The 16,592-nt window shown below is 43.3% G+C and overlaps 1 protein-coding gene and 1 pseudogene across 2 annotated transcripts in view; one reads left to right on the forward strand and one right to left on the reverse strand.

Moving 5' to 3' along the window:
- The window catches only part of Ankdd1b (ankyrin repeat and death domain containing 1B), a 68,259-nt gene extending 55,003 nt beyond the window's left edge, over positions 1-13,256 (forward strand). For both annotated transcript variants that reach the window (XM_004872873.3, XM_087203179.1), the window contains 5 exons: positions 1,140-1,238; positions 4,025-4,120; positions 6,890-7,082; positions 11,907-12,038; positions 13,028-13,256. In XM_004872873.3, the coding sequence (XP_004872930.2) occupies positions 1,140-1,238; positions 4,025-4,120; positions 6,890-7,082; positions 11,907-12,038; positions 13,028-13,089 (582 nt within the window). In that variant the 3' untranslated portion in view covers positions 13,090-13,256. The remainder of the gene's footprint in view (positions 1-1,139; positions 1,239-4,024; positions 4,121-6,889; positions 7,083-11,906; positions 12,039-13,027) is intronic.
- LOC101717890 (cardiolipin synthase (CMP-forming) pseudogene) lies at positions 8,884-9,908 on the reverse strand (annotated as a pseudogene).
- Positions 13,257-16,592: the final 3,336 nt, after the last annotated feature.

A 16,592-nucleotide genomic window follows, 5' to 3' on the forward strand; every position in this document is an offset into this window, starting at 1 on the left:
GTGTTGGTATACCATCCAAAGGTTCATTGTACTGTATCTTGGACAATGAGCCCAGGGCCTGCAGCTGGAGCTGTAATAAATGCTTTTCAATAACCATGCCAGCTCCTTCCGCAAGTGCTGAAGAGTGCTCTGGTGGGAAGAGTGCAGGGTTCATGCCATCACCCAGCTGTGTGACCCTGCATGATAGCTCCCCCTCTCTGGCTGCACATCTGGGCTAGATCACTGCCAAGGTTCCTTTGTGTTCTGAGAGCTGAGAAATGTCTTCACACCAGCCTTCCTTCTGGTGGGAGGTTCCAGTGAGGGATTCTTGTGATTTCACATATTACTTGTGAAACACTCACCCTCTTGATAGGAAAAAGATTACTCCAGAAAGAAATAAGGAGTCCTGGGCTCCTTCATACATTGTAACATGAGAATCAAGGCAACAATAACCACCACCACTCCCTCCATCTAGACATTGTTGCTGTTAATGCTGTTGATCTATTTCCTTCTCTTTCTCCATGTGTATTTTTAAATTAAGCTCAGCTAGATGTAGTGTTGTTGTTTTATAAGGTTTTAAATATTACATGAAATATTTTTCACTTGTAAAAATAATTTTTGAAATCATATTTTATTGTGATAAAATAAGCACTGCATGAAAGCTATCATTTTTTCTGTACAGTCCAGTGGCACTAATTACCTTCAACTGCATTCATTTTGTGGGCAATCATCACCACTGTCCACCTCCAGAACTCCGTGTGTGTGTGGTAATAGGGACTGAACCCAAGGTCCCACACATGCTAGGCAAATGGGCCCAAATGATCCTCCTGCCTCATTCTCCTGAGAAGCTGGACTATAGGTGTGAGCCTCTGTACCCAACTCTGAAACAATTTTTAATGGTTGCCTACAATTCTCATTTATAGATGTGGCATAATTTATTTCATGTCTCCTTGCAGAAAATGTAGCTTCCTCTTGATGTTTCATTGTTATGAATAATACTGCAGTAATTGTCCCCTCTACTCATGTGAAAATATATGATCTGTGCATTTCTGCTTAAGCCAATATAGTATGCCTCAACTTCGCTTTTGCCTTTTCACTGTACAAGAACTTTCTCCCTCCTTCATATGCTTCCATTACATTTAAAAAATTTTTCATGGCAGAGGCAGCGAACCCCTCTGCACGTGGCTGCTGATCTTGGAAATGTAGAGCTGGTGGAAACCCTGCTGAAGGCGGGCTGTGATTTGAAGATTGTTGATAAGGTAACCACCGCCTTCTCCCTGTGCTACTGAGATGGTGCTGCGCCCCCTGGCGGCTGTGAGCATGAGCCGCAGTCTTAGCAGTGCATGTGGGACCTGGGCACAGAGAGAGACCTTGAGCTTTTGTAGACTGGAAACAAACCAATTTTCATGGATTGAGATATGTCGGTGAGAATTTGTACCCTAACGGAGTATGTGCTTTTAAGATTGACATTATTAATTAAATGTTTTTAAAGATAACAAATGTACATGGTCCAAATATACAAATTATATATATAATTCACAGTCAAATTTTTCACCCATCCTTGTCCCTACTTACCTAGTTTCCACACTACCCTGACCAGATGGACTCATTATTATTATAAATTTCTTCTGTTCCTTCCAGGATTTCTTTATGCATACACAAGCAAACATAAGTACGTTGAATCTATCATTTTATCTTTTTAAAACAATGGTGACATAATTATAATACTGTTCTGTATTTAGCCTTTGTCTCTTAACATTAAAGTGTTAACACTTTTCAAGCAGAAGTCTTTACATATAGTAGACAGAGAGCTTTTCTATTTTTAAAACAGCTGCATGGACATATTATAATTTATTTATATCTCAATTGGTGAATGCTTAAGTTGTTCTTACACTTTTACTAGAGCTGCAATGAATAAATGTACATGTGTCTAAACTTGTTCTTTAGTTTAATTAAGTATTAATTTTGGCAACATACACATAAAATAAAATTTATAATCTTAACTTTGTTGTTGTTGTTGTTTGGTTCTGGGGATGGAGCCCAGGGCTGCAAGCATAGGCAAGCACTCTACAGCCCCAGCCCCAAACTTGAAGTGTTCCCTCCCTTGTCTTTACCCACACAGTTCATTAGCTCAGTGCCTCCCTAATTTTCCCCACTTTAGTTCAAAATCACACATTTTACATTTGTATGATCCAAAGTAGACATGTCATCTTACTTTCTGTATGAGTCAAGTGTTTGTATTTTTTCCCCCACTACTGGGAATTAAATTCATTGCCTTCCCATTGAGCCCTTTTTTACTTTTTATTTTGAGTCAGGGTCTTTTTGAATCAGGTTGAGTTACTAAGTTGCCCAGGCTGGGCTCAAACTTGTGACCCTCATGCCTTAGGCTCCCAGCATGCTAGAAACAGAGATGTGTGCCACCATGCCCACTGCCCAGGCCTCTCTATATTTTGAGACTGGTCCTTGCTAAGTCTTGAAGTTGCCCAGGCAGGGCTCAACCAATAAATATTTAATTAATAAATAAAACTACATTTTCTACATGCTTCCACAATTTTTACCAAAGATTAGTGTTTCTGTGAGCACATTACATTCTGGATGAAAGAAAAAAAAAAAGAGCAAAGCTTTGTTGTAAATTTTACTTTCCTAATAGCCTCCTTTGGGGCCTGAGTTTCTTTTTTTTGTTTTTTGAAACAAGGTCTTGTTATGTAGTTCAGGCTGGCCTTGAACTTTCCTGTGATTCTCTAATCCTCCTGCCTCAGCCTCCTGGGTGCTGCCCAGCTGGGCCTGAGTTTCATGAAGTTCACAGGGGTCTCCTGTCCACTTCCTCTCGTTGTCTAGGGTAAAAGTGTCGGGCTTCCACTCCAGTGCATACTCCCTGGACAATTTCCTCATTCTGAAACTCTGGCTTTCAGAATGCTGCCTTCTGAAAGTAGGCTAATTATGGTGATTCAAATGGTTTTACATGCCAGAATTTAGACAGCATGCAATTAGAGGCTTGCTAAATGCCTGCAAAATGCAGTTCTTCCTAATTTCATTACTGTTTCTTTTGACTAGAGACTGATTACTTTCAACGCTAGTTTCCCAGCCCACCTGGGCTGTGGTGCCTGGACTGACAGCTGGGATCAGTTCTGTTGGTGGGAATCATGCTTGTGGGCAGTACCTAGCCTTGCAACAATTATCAATTATGTTTCTGGATCCCTAAGGGCAGAAAGACAGGTCCTAACATCGGAACTTCTGGAGTTATTTCTGACCATTCATTTTAATTATCTTCGGGGTTCCTGAGCACATTCTTAGGGCCATGTGAAAAGCAAAGGAAAACCACCATCCTTTGTTCACAGAACATTTACATATAGAAGCTGTGCACTGCGTAGAGCAGGGGATACTGTCTGTAAAGCTGTGTGCTCTGGCTTTGAGCGATAGCTCCCTTGTGAATGGTGCACCTTTTGATAGCTTGTGTAAAACACCATATGGACTCTAGGGAATACAGACTCCAAGTTATGTCCAGAACAGCCCTTTTTGCTCATTCTGTTTGTGTTATAATAGGAAAAAAATTGTAGGTAGGAATCCAGTTAGCTGAATTCTAGGCTATGAAGCAAGTTGTGTTGTCATTGTTGATACTATTTTTAATAAGACACAGCCCTTTTCTGACATATTTCTCCACCCTTCTCAAAACATGGGTTTCATCTCCTGGTCTAAGGTGGCTGGCTGTTCAAGCTCCTGTCATCAAGTCAGCATTCCACTCAGAAAGATGAAAAGTGGAAGGAAAATGCCATGTCTCCTTTCTTCAAAGACACATCCCAGAAGTTGCACTTTCCCTTCCATTGGCCAGAGTATCAATCATATATGTGACCACAAGGGAGGCTGGGAAACATCAGGGATGGCTGGTGTCTAAGGGCTCTATGTGCATCGTCACATTGCTCTCACCACTGCCTAGTGACCTGGGTTCACCCAACAAGGAAGTGGTGGAATCCAGATCAGAACCCAGGCACTTGTCCTCACTACCAGCAACACCACCTGACCCTGTCTTTGTCTCCTTCACTTTTAGCAAGGCAGGACCGCGCTGGCGGTGGCTGCCAGGGGCAGCCACAGCCTGGTTGTGGACATGCTCATCAAAGCAGAGAGGTACCACGCCTGGAGAGAGGTGAGGCAGCCACCTACAGCCGGAAGTTCTGGGTGGGTGGGCTCCGTGGGCACTCCTTCCCAGGGTGTGGGCTTCAGTTGATCTGGACCCCCCTCCTCCTCCAGTGGTTGGCTCTTGGGCCTCTCATGCCAGCCCCTGCAGCATGGCTCGGCTGTGCCCTCTGCCCGAGGTGTCCGCGGCCACCTCTGCTACCAGAGGTTCCAGGGAGTGGTAGAAAGAAAGGCTCCTTAAGGGCCTGCCATTTCCAACACACCCTTCGCTGGCTCTCTGAGCATCATGACTGGCATGAAACTTTATTCATCCGAGAACACATAAAAGCTGTTTCTAAGTCATTTTTTTTTACCTCTCTTTCATTGTTATTTCCTCCGGTATCTGCCACTTTTGTGGCAGGCACTACTGCCCCTGACCCCATAGATCCCAGTCTGTGTCCCCAGGCATGACGCCAGCACCAGCCTCAGGGTACAGTGACTCTTCATTCCTCCTGGTCCTGGGCTGCGGGATTGCTCTGCCCAAGGCACCAGCACCAGAACTCAGGATCAGGGGAAACTGAGAACCTGACTTGCTGTCCATTTGGCCACTCTGGGAAATTTCCTTTAAATCCTCAAAACAAAAGACATTTACTGTCTATTTCTCTGTTTAATTGGCTCAGTACTGTGGACTTACAGTCACAGGTTGCTTAGCAACAAGAGCACACTCCGCTAGAGGTTGAGATGTGTCAGCAGGCGATTTGATCACTGTGCGACCACCACGGTGCACTTACTCCACCCAGGAGCGGCCGCGCTGTCCCGTTGCCAGCCCAATCCTGACCGGAGGCTGCTCTGTGGCTGTGTCTCTCTCTGAGTCTTCTAAAGGCCACACCATCCTCCGCACAACCTTTTTTTTGCCTATAAAACATTTTTTAATAATTAGAAGTCTCTACTTAACCTCTCTCCTTTTCCTCCCCTTCCTCCTATTTCTGTTGTTCCTCCTTCTCCGTTTCCCCGCCCTTTTTCTATATCTTCATGCTCCTTTTCTAAAACCATTACTGTATTTTATTGAAGGGAACTTTATTAAGTTCCACCTTTTTCTCTTGCTTTTTAATCTGTTGCCTCCACATCTTCTCTGAAACTAGAAATAGTCGTTAGCTCTATTTTTACTGCATGGTAGTATTCTTAGGTTCTTTGGCTTGATGAGAATACGTGACTTTTCCAACAAGAGAATCATCCCTCCTTCCCAACAGATCTTTAAGATATAAGGATTAGATGAGCTCTGAAACTCTATATAACGTATAAATGTGGCTGAAGGAGGCCCCAGAAATGGTGAGCATTGTTAACCCTGGTGACAGCCGGAGTTCTGAGGTCTGAGGTGGGGGGAGATTCATTTTTTTAATATATGTATAGCTTTCATATGTATATATTTACCAAATGTATTTATCATTGTTTTAAATCATCTTTGTTCATCAAATAAGCTTATATCCTGGCCTAATAAAAATGGTTCCTAATAAAATGATTAAAGATATAATTTAAATTTTCTTTCTTATATCTATCATCTGTTTATGCATATATATTTAGGCTCTCAATCATTTATCATAAAATTCAGTGATTCAGAGGCAAAGGGCTTCTTAAAATTTGGCTTTTAGGGGCCGGGGATTTAGCTCAGTGGTGCTGCTGCCTGCCTCGCAAGCACAAGGTACTGAGTTCAATCCTTGATGCCAAAAAAATATTTGGCTTATATCTTTTTAATCACCAATTCTGGCCCATGTGACTGCATGAGCACAAATGGACCTGCAAATCATTCAGGGCTTTGACAGATAAACTGTCTAATGCCTCCACCTGCTTGGACATGTTTTGCACTTTCCTATGGAGGCTGTGGGCCCACCCAGCCCACTCCTCGGATGGATAAGACATACAAGTTTCCCTAAGAAATACAGATGCTATCACGTGAGGATGCACTTTGCTCTCCTCTTTACCCTGTGGTGTGGAAGTTTTGTTGGAGTCACTGTTGTTTCAGGAGATGGGGTGAGGGGCAGAGGTGAGAGGCCTGCAGCTCCTGTGTTTCTTGGGTCTCTCCATTGTCAACCTCTCTTAGGATTTCTTCAGAGGTGGGTACTATGAAAGTAAAGCTGAAGACCTGTCCTTTATAGTCTCTAAAACAATTACAGATATTTCACGTCTCCCATTCCTATTCTAATGTGGACCAAAGGAATCTTCCAGAAGCCAGAAAACAAGATACCAACCAGGCAAAGTGCTGTCAGGCTGAGCCTGGCTATGGAGCTTGAAACCAGGGATTCCCCACTCCAGTCCTCCCCACTCCCTTGAGCACCAATTTTCCTTCCTGGCCTGGAGTTAGGGTCCTGCTTCTTCTCTTCACACCAGAGAGAGATGAATCGAAGACCCAGCACTGGGTCCCATTAAGGGCCTATCCAGCCCAGGCCCCACTGAAGCTCTGGCATGAGAAAATCAAATACCCAAAAGAAGAAAAAGGGAAATGGGTTGAAATTTAGGCCATTAAAGTTGCTGTTGCTTCCTTTCTTGGGTGGGTGCATATCAGTCGGCAGCAGAGGGTACTATGCTGCAAAAATTCCTCATTTTCTGTATCTGACAGATGGTCCCTGACCTTTTTATTTCAGACACTGGTCTCCATCTTGTCTGGTAGTGATGTAGTGACAGCTGACAGGAAAACAGCTTCAGGTGCCTCCTTACCAGTTGTGTCTGAAAAGCACACATACTCTGGTATCAGGCAGTAAGCAAGCCTGTCTGGAATAATCTAATGCAATCATTTTCAATTTAGGAGTATCTGCAGGACGCATCAGCAGGCTTTGCTCTGACCTTCAAGCAAGACCACAGTCTGGAGACCAGGCACATCCGCACGCTCCTCTGGAACCTGGCATACCGTCAGTTGAAGCCCAACGAGTGGCAGAGGCTGGCTCGCTCGTGGGACTTCACAGATGACCAGATCAGGGCCATCGAGGAGCAGTGGACAGGTGAGTGTGGCCTGGTGGCGTGGGCAGTGTGTGAGGAGCAGCAGTCCCTCTTGGACCTTCCTGGTGCTCACAGGAAGCAATGGAGTCCAGGTGTCCCAGCATGGGAACAGTTAGCTTAGGCCACAAAGGGATTCGGAACTCTGAAGAAAGCTAGGCTCACTGAAGTCTGCAGTAAACTGAAGTTTGGGGAGGATGAGTACTTCTATTGAGATGTGTTGAAAAGGTGGCCTTTAGCCTAAAAAGAACTAAAGTTCCAAACTGAGTGGGCACCAAGGAAGCAGGAACTTAACAGTTGGGTATGCCACTGGGAAGCCAGCCCAATTTCTCCTGTCCCTTGTGATTGTCCTGGGGTAAACTGACTTACTCTGCAGTCAAAGGCTCATTATTTAGGGTTTCCACTCCAGAAGGGATCCCTTCAACCAGGGAAAGGGGGAAGAGGTTCTTGCAGGATGTGGCCTGGGCAGAGTTGGCTGTCCCATGAGAGATGGGGGGGGGGGGGGATGCAGAGAAGCCTGCGGGTTAGGTGATTCTGAGTCTTTTCAGCTGGACTTTGGCTGGCAGAATTAAGTGAGGTCAGGTCACCTGGGTCCCTTAGCTTTTTTTTTTTGTGATGGTGTAGTTTGAACCCTGGGCCATATGCATGGTAGGCAAGTGCTCCACCTCTGAGCTGCACTCCTAGTCTACTCCATGAAGATTTAATTGACAGACTTTAAAATCCCCCTTATCCTGCTGCCATGTGTGCTGCAGGTATGCTACATTCCCAAAGGCATCTCAGATTTCCTGGAGAGTCACAGAATACTATATTCCTAATTAGCCACAAAAGAGAATCTTTTTTTTTCCCCAGTAGTTTTATTTCTTTAACATCTTAACAAAAGATTCTCCAAAGTTTAAAAAACTTTTGAAAAATATACAGTTTCATATTATTTACATAACATACGTGTAGTTTCCAGTATCATAGAAACATTGCTGTGTCTGAAATGCAGTGACTGTGGAAATAAGTAACTCACAGCCTTTTGGAGCAAAGGCTAATGGACATGTTCTTTTACTTCAACTACTTTGTTACTTGTCATGTGAACTCAGGCACCTGAGAGGTTGGAAGACTTCTGAACACAAATTTCAATACCTTCTATTTTGAGTCATCCTGCTCATTTTCTATTTTTCTTTTGGTTTGGTTTTTTTTTTTTTTTGGTACCGGGGATGGAACTCGGGTCCTTGCGCTTGCACAGCAGGTGGTGAAACCACTAAGCTAAATTCCCGGCCCTCTATTTTTCTTTTGGTACCGGGGACTGAACTCAGGACCTTGTGCTTTCAAGGTAGGCACAGTGCCACTGAGCTAAATCCCCAGCCCTCTTACTCATTTTCAAACTTATTTTAAATCTCTTTACCATTTTACTTTATCCACAGCTAAGCTAACTTTATTCTCATTATTATAAATGATCAAATAGTAACCACACAAACTGCTACTGTGTATACGGGTTTAAAAATCAAACATAAACATCTACAGCCAAGCTGTGAGGATATGTGTAGGATGCGTATTTAATCCCAACCAATTCACTACTGTTTTGTGAGCAATCTAAAGTCTACTTAGACGTGTCTACTCCTCAGTTTCCATGCTGAGCTGTTTTAAAAAAAACATATAAAAAAGACGGATTATAATTGGAATAGTTAATTTCTTATAAATTAATCAAGAAACCTAAGATTAAAAATTCTAAATTATAGTTTTACTTGTATTTTAAAAATACATTGGAAATTCTGCATATGCGCATGATCATGCTTCTCTTCAATGCACACTACTTTAATTCTGATGACACGGTTTGTTCTGACAAGTCCCTTTTCAAGCTGAACACGAAAACAGGGAACTCCTGTAGATTTACACTGGCACTGCTGCCGCCGATGTCTATTGCTTTCTTGCTAATGGTAATGGGTGACTTTCATCTGTCTTTTATCACTTGAACAGTTTTCCGACCATAATGATAATAACCGTAAGCTGATGCAGCTGTGGTGAAAGCTGTAAAACACCACAGTATGTGAAGATAAATGCTGTCAGCATAATTGAAAACTGGAGCTGCCAAAGAAGCTGCCACCAAGATTAACTGGACCGCTGTGTTCACCTTACTGATGAATGTTGATTTTAACCTAGCAGTAGTATAGCAAGGATTGAAATACTTAGCTAGTGTTCGCGGTGTTGGGAGAGTTCGATATCTGACATAAAAAACAGCAGCAATCAACATTATGTCTCTTGAAATTACCATATAAGTAAGTGGAACTGGAATAAGATCTGCATAGGTCAAGCTAACATATAATACACTGATAAGTATTTTATCAGCAAGTGGATCAAGAGCACTTCCCAAAGCTGATTTTTGATTGGTCCAGTTTCGAGCAATAAATCCATCCAACAAATCAGTAAGTTCAGCTAAGGCCAAAAACTCCGAGTGCAACATTAAAATCTTCAATAATCAAATGGCCCAAAACTGGAGCCAAGCCAATCCTTGTCATTGACAACATATTTGGAATTGTCCATGGATTTTCATATGCGCTCGCAGTGATCGCCAGGCCACACAGCCCGCCCAGGGCCTCCGCCGCGGCGCCGCCCTCTGCCGCGGGACCCAGGGCCGCCTTCCCCGCGCCCGAGCTGTGGCGCCTCGCGCAGGGCCCCAGCAGACGCAGGCCGAGCGCGGCTGGCCGCAGCCACTGGCGCTCCGCCAGGCAGCGGGAAGCGGGCAGCAGGGCCAGGAGAGCGCGCCCCCGGCCCGGCCGGGCCCCCCGCGCCCACGCCGTCCCACATAGGGGCCCCCACGGGCCGCGCGCCACGCGCCAGGTCAGCATAGCCCTGCAGGGACACGGGCGACCCGAGCTCAGCAGCTCCGGGCACCAGCCGGCCGCTTCTCCATGTCCCGCAGAAGCACGGCCGCTACCGCCTCCATGCTGAAAAGAGAGAATCTTAATAAAGTGACAGAAACCTTTGCAGAAACAAGTCACTATTTAATAATTTCAATACACTGTGTTCCACTTGTTCATATGAAAGTGTGTCTTTAGGATGAACCATAAGAGGTCCCATAGTTTGCTTGTATTTTGCATGGAAGCAGCCAGGGTGCATGGAGCCGTGGTTTGCCATCTAACTCACATACACAAAGCTCCAGGTCCAATCCCCAATATTGCAAAAGACGGGGAAACCTCAGAACCTTATGAGGTACCTGGGAGAGATCTCCACCACATCAGCTGTAAGCCATGTGCATGCTCAATGGAGAGCATAACCCTGTTGGCATGGCAACATTGGCATACACAATCCAATTCTATCACTTGTGGGCTTTTGAGCAAATGAGTGACCTGTCAGTGGCACTGAGGAAAAATTATTGTATTTCCCTGAAAATAAGACTGGGTCTTATATTAGTTTTTGCTCCAAAAGATGCAATAAGGTTTCTTTTCAGGGGATGTCTTATTTTTCACGTATAATAGTCTACATTTATTCATGTGCAACAATCCATATTTATTCATTTATTCATGTACAAAAATCTACATTTATTCAAATATAGTCATGTCATCTTCTTCTAGAATATCATCATAACTCTCTAAGTCCCGAATTCTGGCCTGAATTTCTTGTGACTCCATTTCCATTTAAGTATTAATGTCAATATTATTTCTCATATTTAATTATATATTAACATTATTATTTTAGAAGTCTATACATCTGTCGTGTGTTGTTACAGACATAGTGATGTATCCATCTGGCTGATGATCTTAACTGGGGTTTATCTTTGCAGTCAGGTTTATATTACAAACACCCTGAAACATCACACTTGGGCTTATTTTCAGGTTAGGTCTTATTTTCAGGGAAATATGGCAGTTTTGTCTAGCTTAAAAAAAGAACAGAAGCTAGAGCATCTCCTTCCTGCATGCAGTGTCCTCTCCCTGACGCTTGTCCCTCTAACACCTGAGCAGCACACCTCCTCCCCATCCTCAGAGCTCAGGCCCCCTCTGTGGCCTCTGTCTGCTTTTACAAAGGGGCTGGTCATGAGTTTGTCATTGTGAACTCTGCTGGGAGTAACAGTGGCTCCTCTGTGGCCCCATCCTGACACCTCCCTCAGTTTTGAGGGCCAGGTATCTGGGGCGTGTTTGCTTCAAGAATCTCCCTGACCTGACTGGGGAGTTGCAGACTTGCATTGGAGAGGCTTCCTTGACAGTGGTGCTGAATGGCACATGCTTGCTGTTCAAGAGTATGACTTATGGATCACCTGCAGCTGCAGCAGCCTGTGGGAGCTTGTGAGACACAAAGGATCTCACTCTAGACCAAATGAAATAGAATCTGCACTTTAGCAAGATGCCTAGCTGAAACAGGTGCTTTGCTCTTGTGGTTCTGGGGATTGAACCCAGGGACTTTGCATATACCCAGCCCTTTAAAAATGTTTTATTTTGAGAAGAGATCTTACTAAGTCATTCAGATACCCTGGCTGTGCTCAAACTTGCCATCCTTCTGCCTCAGCCTCCTAAAGTGCTGGGATTAGGTGTACGCCCAGGTGAAATAGGCACTTTGAGTCTGAGACACATGGTCTGTGCAGTGTCACTTGAACTTTGCAGAAGAGCTCCATGTCTCATTCAGGTTGTGTTCTGTTGCTGAGCAGGTACTTCAGTGGTTCGGTCCCCTTTGCTCGCCCTGGGTGCATGCTGGCACAGTGGATGCAAACACCGGTCATCACGAAGGATTGGCCATGAGGGAAATGGGAAGGGTTTCTGCTCATCACAGGGCTCTGAGCTATCAAAGCAGGAATGGACAAGTTGGAATTGTGATCATAGTGTTCTACCTCACATCTCTTATGCTTGGTCTAGGAAGTGAAAGCTTCCGTGAGCATGGCCACAGGGCTCTGCTCATCTGGCTGCATGGGGCCTTGATGACACAGCAAGACCCAGACAAACATCTGTATGCAGAGCTGGTGCGTGCAGGTTTCCCAGAACTGGCCGGTGAGTTCCAGCCTTGTACAAACAGTAGCTCCTTTATGGTAGGGGACAGCGGGCAGATGTAGCACCAAGATAGCAGCAGTCCCAGCTGCTGTTAGCCCAGGCTCCTGCAGAATGTGGAGCTGTGGAAGGGGCTTCTCCTTTGCTAGCTGAGCTGGGTGACACTGGTCACCTTTTAGCCAAGTGGCTCTCAGTGTCAGTCCCCTGCTGGGCATTTGGAAAAGTGCAGGAGTGTCTGCTTCTGCACCTGTGTGCAGTGGGTAGATAGGACAGGGTAGAAACACTAAACCACCTACAGTGGTTATAGGATTGCTTGGGACACTTAAGAATTGTCTTGCTCAGAATGCCTGTGTTGCCCCTGTTGTGAATTGCTGCAAGTTGGTAGATTTTAAAATGTTACCTCTAGGTTAAGCAAAAAAAGGCAGACAGGCTGTTAGTTTGCCAGCTGAGGTTATTGCTAAAAATCACTCTGCCAAAATCACTGATCATATTGTCAGGGGAGATACTCTGAAAACATAATAAATGAGTTGGTGTTTTATTCTCATGGAATCACAACCTTGGAAGCTAAGTCTAGGGGCAGCTGCCATTGTGTTGGCTGGTGCAGTTTCATTTGGAGTTGAAAACATAAATGAATCAGTCCACAGTCCTAGTGGTGCTTCCAGCAGTGTGAATGAGACCTAAACTCTGGGTGTCCTCCTCCAAACGCTGGGGTTCCCTGCAACTTCCTACAAAAGTGGCCTATGAAAGCGTCGACCAGAGATGTGGTGAAGGGGCTATGCTCAGACCCAGACTGGAAGGGCTCCTACCTCCAGCCCTGAGTGGTTGGGAACGTGACCTCCTTGTGCCAGTGTTGGTGCCCATTGATTACAGAAGGAAATAAAACCATTGACTTGAAAGGGCTGTGTGGGATTAAATGAGAACAGTGACTGGATACTTGGCAAGTGCTTAAAAATATTAGATACTAATCAATAATGTAATCTCATCTCTTCCAGAGAAGATTCGTCAAGTCAAAAGCAAAGCTGACTCAAGCTCCAGGAAATGTGCAATTTCATAAATGCCTCAAGAAGCTATATTTATTTTTTCCTCAGATTTTTTTGAGTCTCTGTGGTCCAGGCTGGGCTTGAACTTGTGATGATCCTCTTGCCTCAGCCTCCTAAGTGCTGGAATTACAGGTGTGCACCACGACGCCTAGCTTCTCAGATTTTTTTTTCAGTACAGTGATTGAACCCAAGGCCTTTGCCTTGAGCTACATCTCCAGCCTCTTTTTATTTTTTTAAAACAGGGTCTCACTAAGTGGCTAAGTTTCTCAGGCTGATCTTGATTTTATGATCCACCTGCTTCAGCCTCCCGGAGTGCTAGGATTATAAGCATGCAATTATACTTATTTATCTACTTTTTAATTCACTGCTTGGTTCTTTTACATGCAGGCCCTTACTGCCATACATTTCTTCCAGAAGTATTGATTTTCTTCTCAACTATTGAGATGGCAGTGACAGGAGCCCGTAAGAGCACTTCCAAGTGCTGCAGTTACATGTTCTTTTTTCGTTTTTTGCTTAAGGCAAGTTATATGTGACTTTCCTATTTCTGTCACTTGATACAACACACATAACAGCATAATCCAGGAGGGTTTTGTACACCATGTGTAAAACAACTGTTTGGGGGCTGGGGATTTATCTCAGTGGTTTCACTGCCTGCTGCGCAAGAGCAAGGAACCAAGTTCAATCCCCGGTACCAAAAAATAAAAAATAAAAAAAATAAAAAAAAATAAAACAACTCTTCGGGGGGAAGAACAAGGGTTTTAGGATATGTGGTTGGAAATTGGTTTTGCCACTTACTAGGTGTGAGTGGTAGGCATGTTAGTATTTAAATTCTCAGAGCTTGTTTCCTTCTCTATTAGGTAGGGTGATGTCTGTTCCTTAGGGTGGGGGAGAGGATGCCGAGAGGTTCCCAAGGAGCATCTGACTTCATGCCTCTTGTTTGGAAATCACGAACTCGGATTTCTCTTCAGCAAGAAAAACTGGGTTTCAAATTGAGCCACTGCCAGCTTTAAATCTTGTGTAATATATTACTTAGAAAGACACGAAGTATATATACCAGTTTTTTTTCATCTCTTGGTGATGCAATTACAGGTGATTTTTAAATTTCCTTTGTATTCATTGGTGTAGTCCAATGTTTTTTTTCTGCAATGAACATGTAACATTTTTGTAATCTGAGAAAGTTATGAAATAAATGTAAAATCAAGTATCATTTGTATCAGTTTTATGTGTACCTCTTCATAATTTAAAGCCCCCCCCTCAAATTCTGACTCTAAAATGATAAGGCTTGTAATAAAATCATGAACAATTTCAGTCCAGGTTTATTATCATGAATTTATAGCTTTACACCTTTGTCATACTGATTGTCTCCATTCAATACTATGAATGTATAAAGCAGGTAATATACTCACATCATTGCAAAGAATTGTAAAAGGTATTGAGTGAAAAGTCTTGCCTCCATCTGTTCTTCAGCATGGCCAGTTTTCACTGACCATGCTAACCTCACCACAAAATTTGAGTAATTTCTTTATGTACAAATAAAGATATACTCCTTTCAATGTTTATTTATCATTATTATTATTATTATTTTTAAGACTATGTAGTCTAGGCTGGCCTTAAGGTCACTGTATAGCCCAGGTTGGCCTCAAATTCATGGTGATCTTCCTGCCTCAGCCTCCCAGGTGCTGGGATTATAAGCATGTGCCACCATGCATAGCTATAAAGACATACTCTTGCTGGTTAAAATGTTTTAACTGTTGAATGTATGTTAACGGAGGCCAACACTACTTGATGCTTTAGATAATATGTAACATTTCTAAAGTTTATAGCTAAAAAGATGCTTATAATATTCTTAACTACAATATTCATAGTATTTGCTTTAGTCCATATGGCCTTGGTTTGGACACTGAAAACCATCCTAGTTGCAATATGGAATCCTCAGGAAGTGAAACCTGAGAACCTGGCTTATGCATAACACCTTTCAGGAGTGTAAATCCTGGATCTGGAGTGAAGGAGAGAGGGAGTGATCCAGGGAAGGAGACCAGACAAGGGCAGGGCAAAGTGGCCACCTCTGGGTTTTCAGCTTCACAGCTTGTGGTCTTCAGGATGCTCTTGACGGATAGAGGATGGAGCAGCAGTCCTAGGACAGTTCACATGGTGAGGGCTGGAGGACTTGCCTGCTTATCACAGTGGGGCATTCACCCTGGGCTGCCGAACCCTGGGTCTCTCCCAGCTCCAGTGAGGGAGGGGTGAGGCGTGGTCTGCCTAGGCTCACGCAAAGCTTTGTAAGCGTTTGCCACACTACAGGTGGGCCAGAACCCAGCACAATGTAGGGGAGCACCTTGCAGTCCTTAAGAAACAAGCTGATCCTTCTTTCAGAAAAGGCCTAGAGTGAGCCATTAGAAAGTGGGATTTTGTTTGCCTTGATCACATTTACTTGCTGATGTCCTGTTACCAATGTGGGGCATCCAAAAAAATTTATTATCTTCAATTCAGCTACGGCCTAGAGTTAAATCATGTTTAAGTTGGAAGAGACCAGCTTATTAAGTCCATCCCTTTTTGTTGAAGGTACCTAGACAGATTCTTCAGAATATATATTTATATTTGGTAGTGCTGTGGATTGAACCTGGGTCCTTGTACATTTTAGGCAAGTGCTTTACCACTAATCAGTACCCCCACCCCCCATATCTACTCATTTGTACTCTATAAGGACAACGTGAAATAGGTAGGGTAGGTAGATTTTACTCTTACTTCAGCGATGAGGGTCCTAAGGTTCATTGTTTGGCCAAGGAAAGTTAGCTGGCAAGAAAAGCATTGGAAAGGGAGGCCTTTCTTCTGAATCAGTTCTGCCCAGATAGTTTCTTTCTCTTGGCCGGTCACTAAACAGTTTCTGCTCAGCCCTAGGTTTTCTAGTTGCCTGGGCTACACCACCACAGGACAAGTCTGGATGTACACACAGGTATCAGAACAGTTCAATGCTATAGTCTCAAACAAGGTCAGAAAGAGCATCAGAAATAGAGTCATTCTAACAGGAAACTTCTTTTTGATGTTCCTACAGCTCTATTTTTGTGCTATAAAACATTCTTCCCTTTTCCTGTCATCATTAAAAATTATCCATAGGTATTGTGATTTCCCTTTTTTAATTGTTACACAAAAATAAAGACAGTAAATCATAAAGAGTTGTAATAAAACATCACAAATATTATTCTTGGTCTTTAGCTTTTTACTGTAAAAATATCTTAGTTTCTACTAACTTTAATAATGTTTACAGTAAAACTCTCAGATTTTTGAGTAAATTATAGCTCAGTAACATTGGAAATGACTTTAGCCTTTTAGAAATAATGTACAGGAAATAGGATTTATATACTTTTGATGATATAATCAATGACAGACTGTACACATTAAAAATTTTTTTTAATTTAAAAAAGTTTTACTTTAATCACTTAAATAAAAAATAACATTAAAATAATCCCTATATATACTTACAAAGGATGTTACAGCTTGAAACAGTCTCTTGTAATTT

The sequence above is a fragment of the Heterocephalus glaber genome, unplaced genomic scaffold (genome assembly GCF_053883595.1).
Source record: "Heterocephalus glaber isolate CG9 unplaced genomic scaffold, H.glaber_assembly_v1.0 deba00001788, whole genome shotgun sequence".
Lineage (NCBI taxonomy): Eukaryota > Metazoa > Chordata > Mammalia > Rodentia > Bathyergidae > Heterocephalus > Heterocephalus glaber.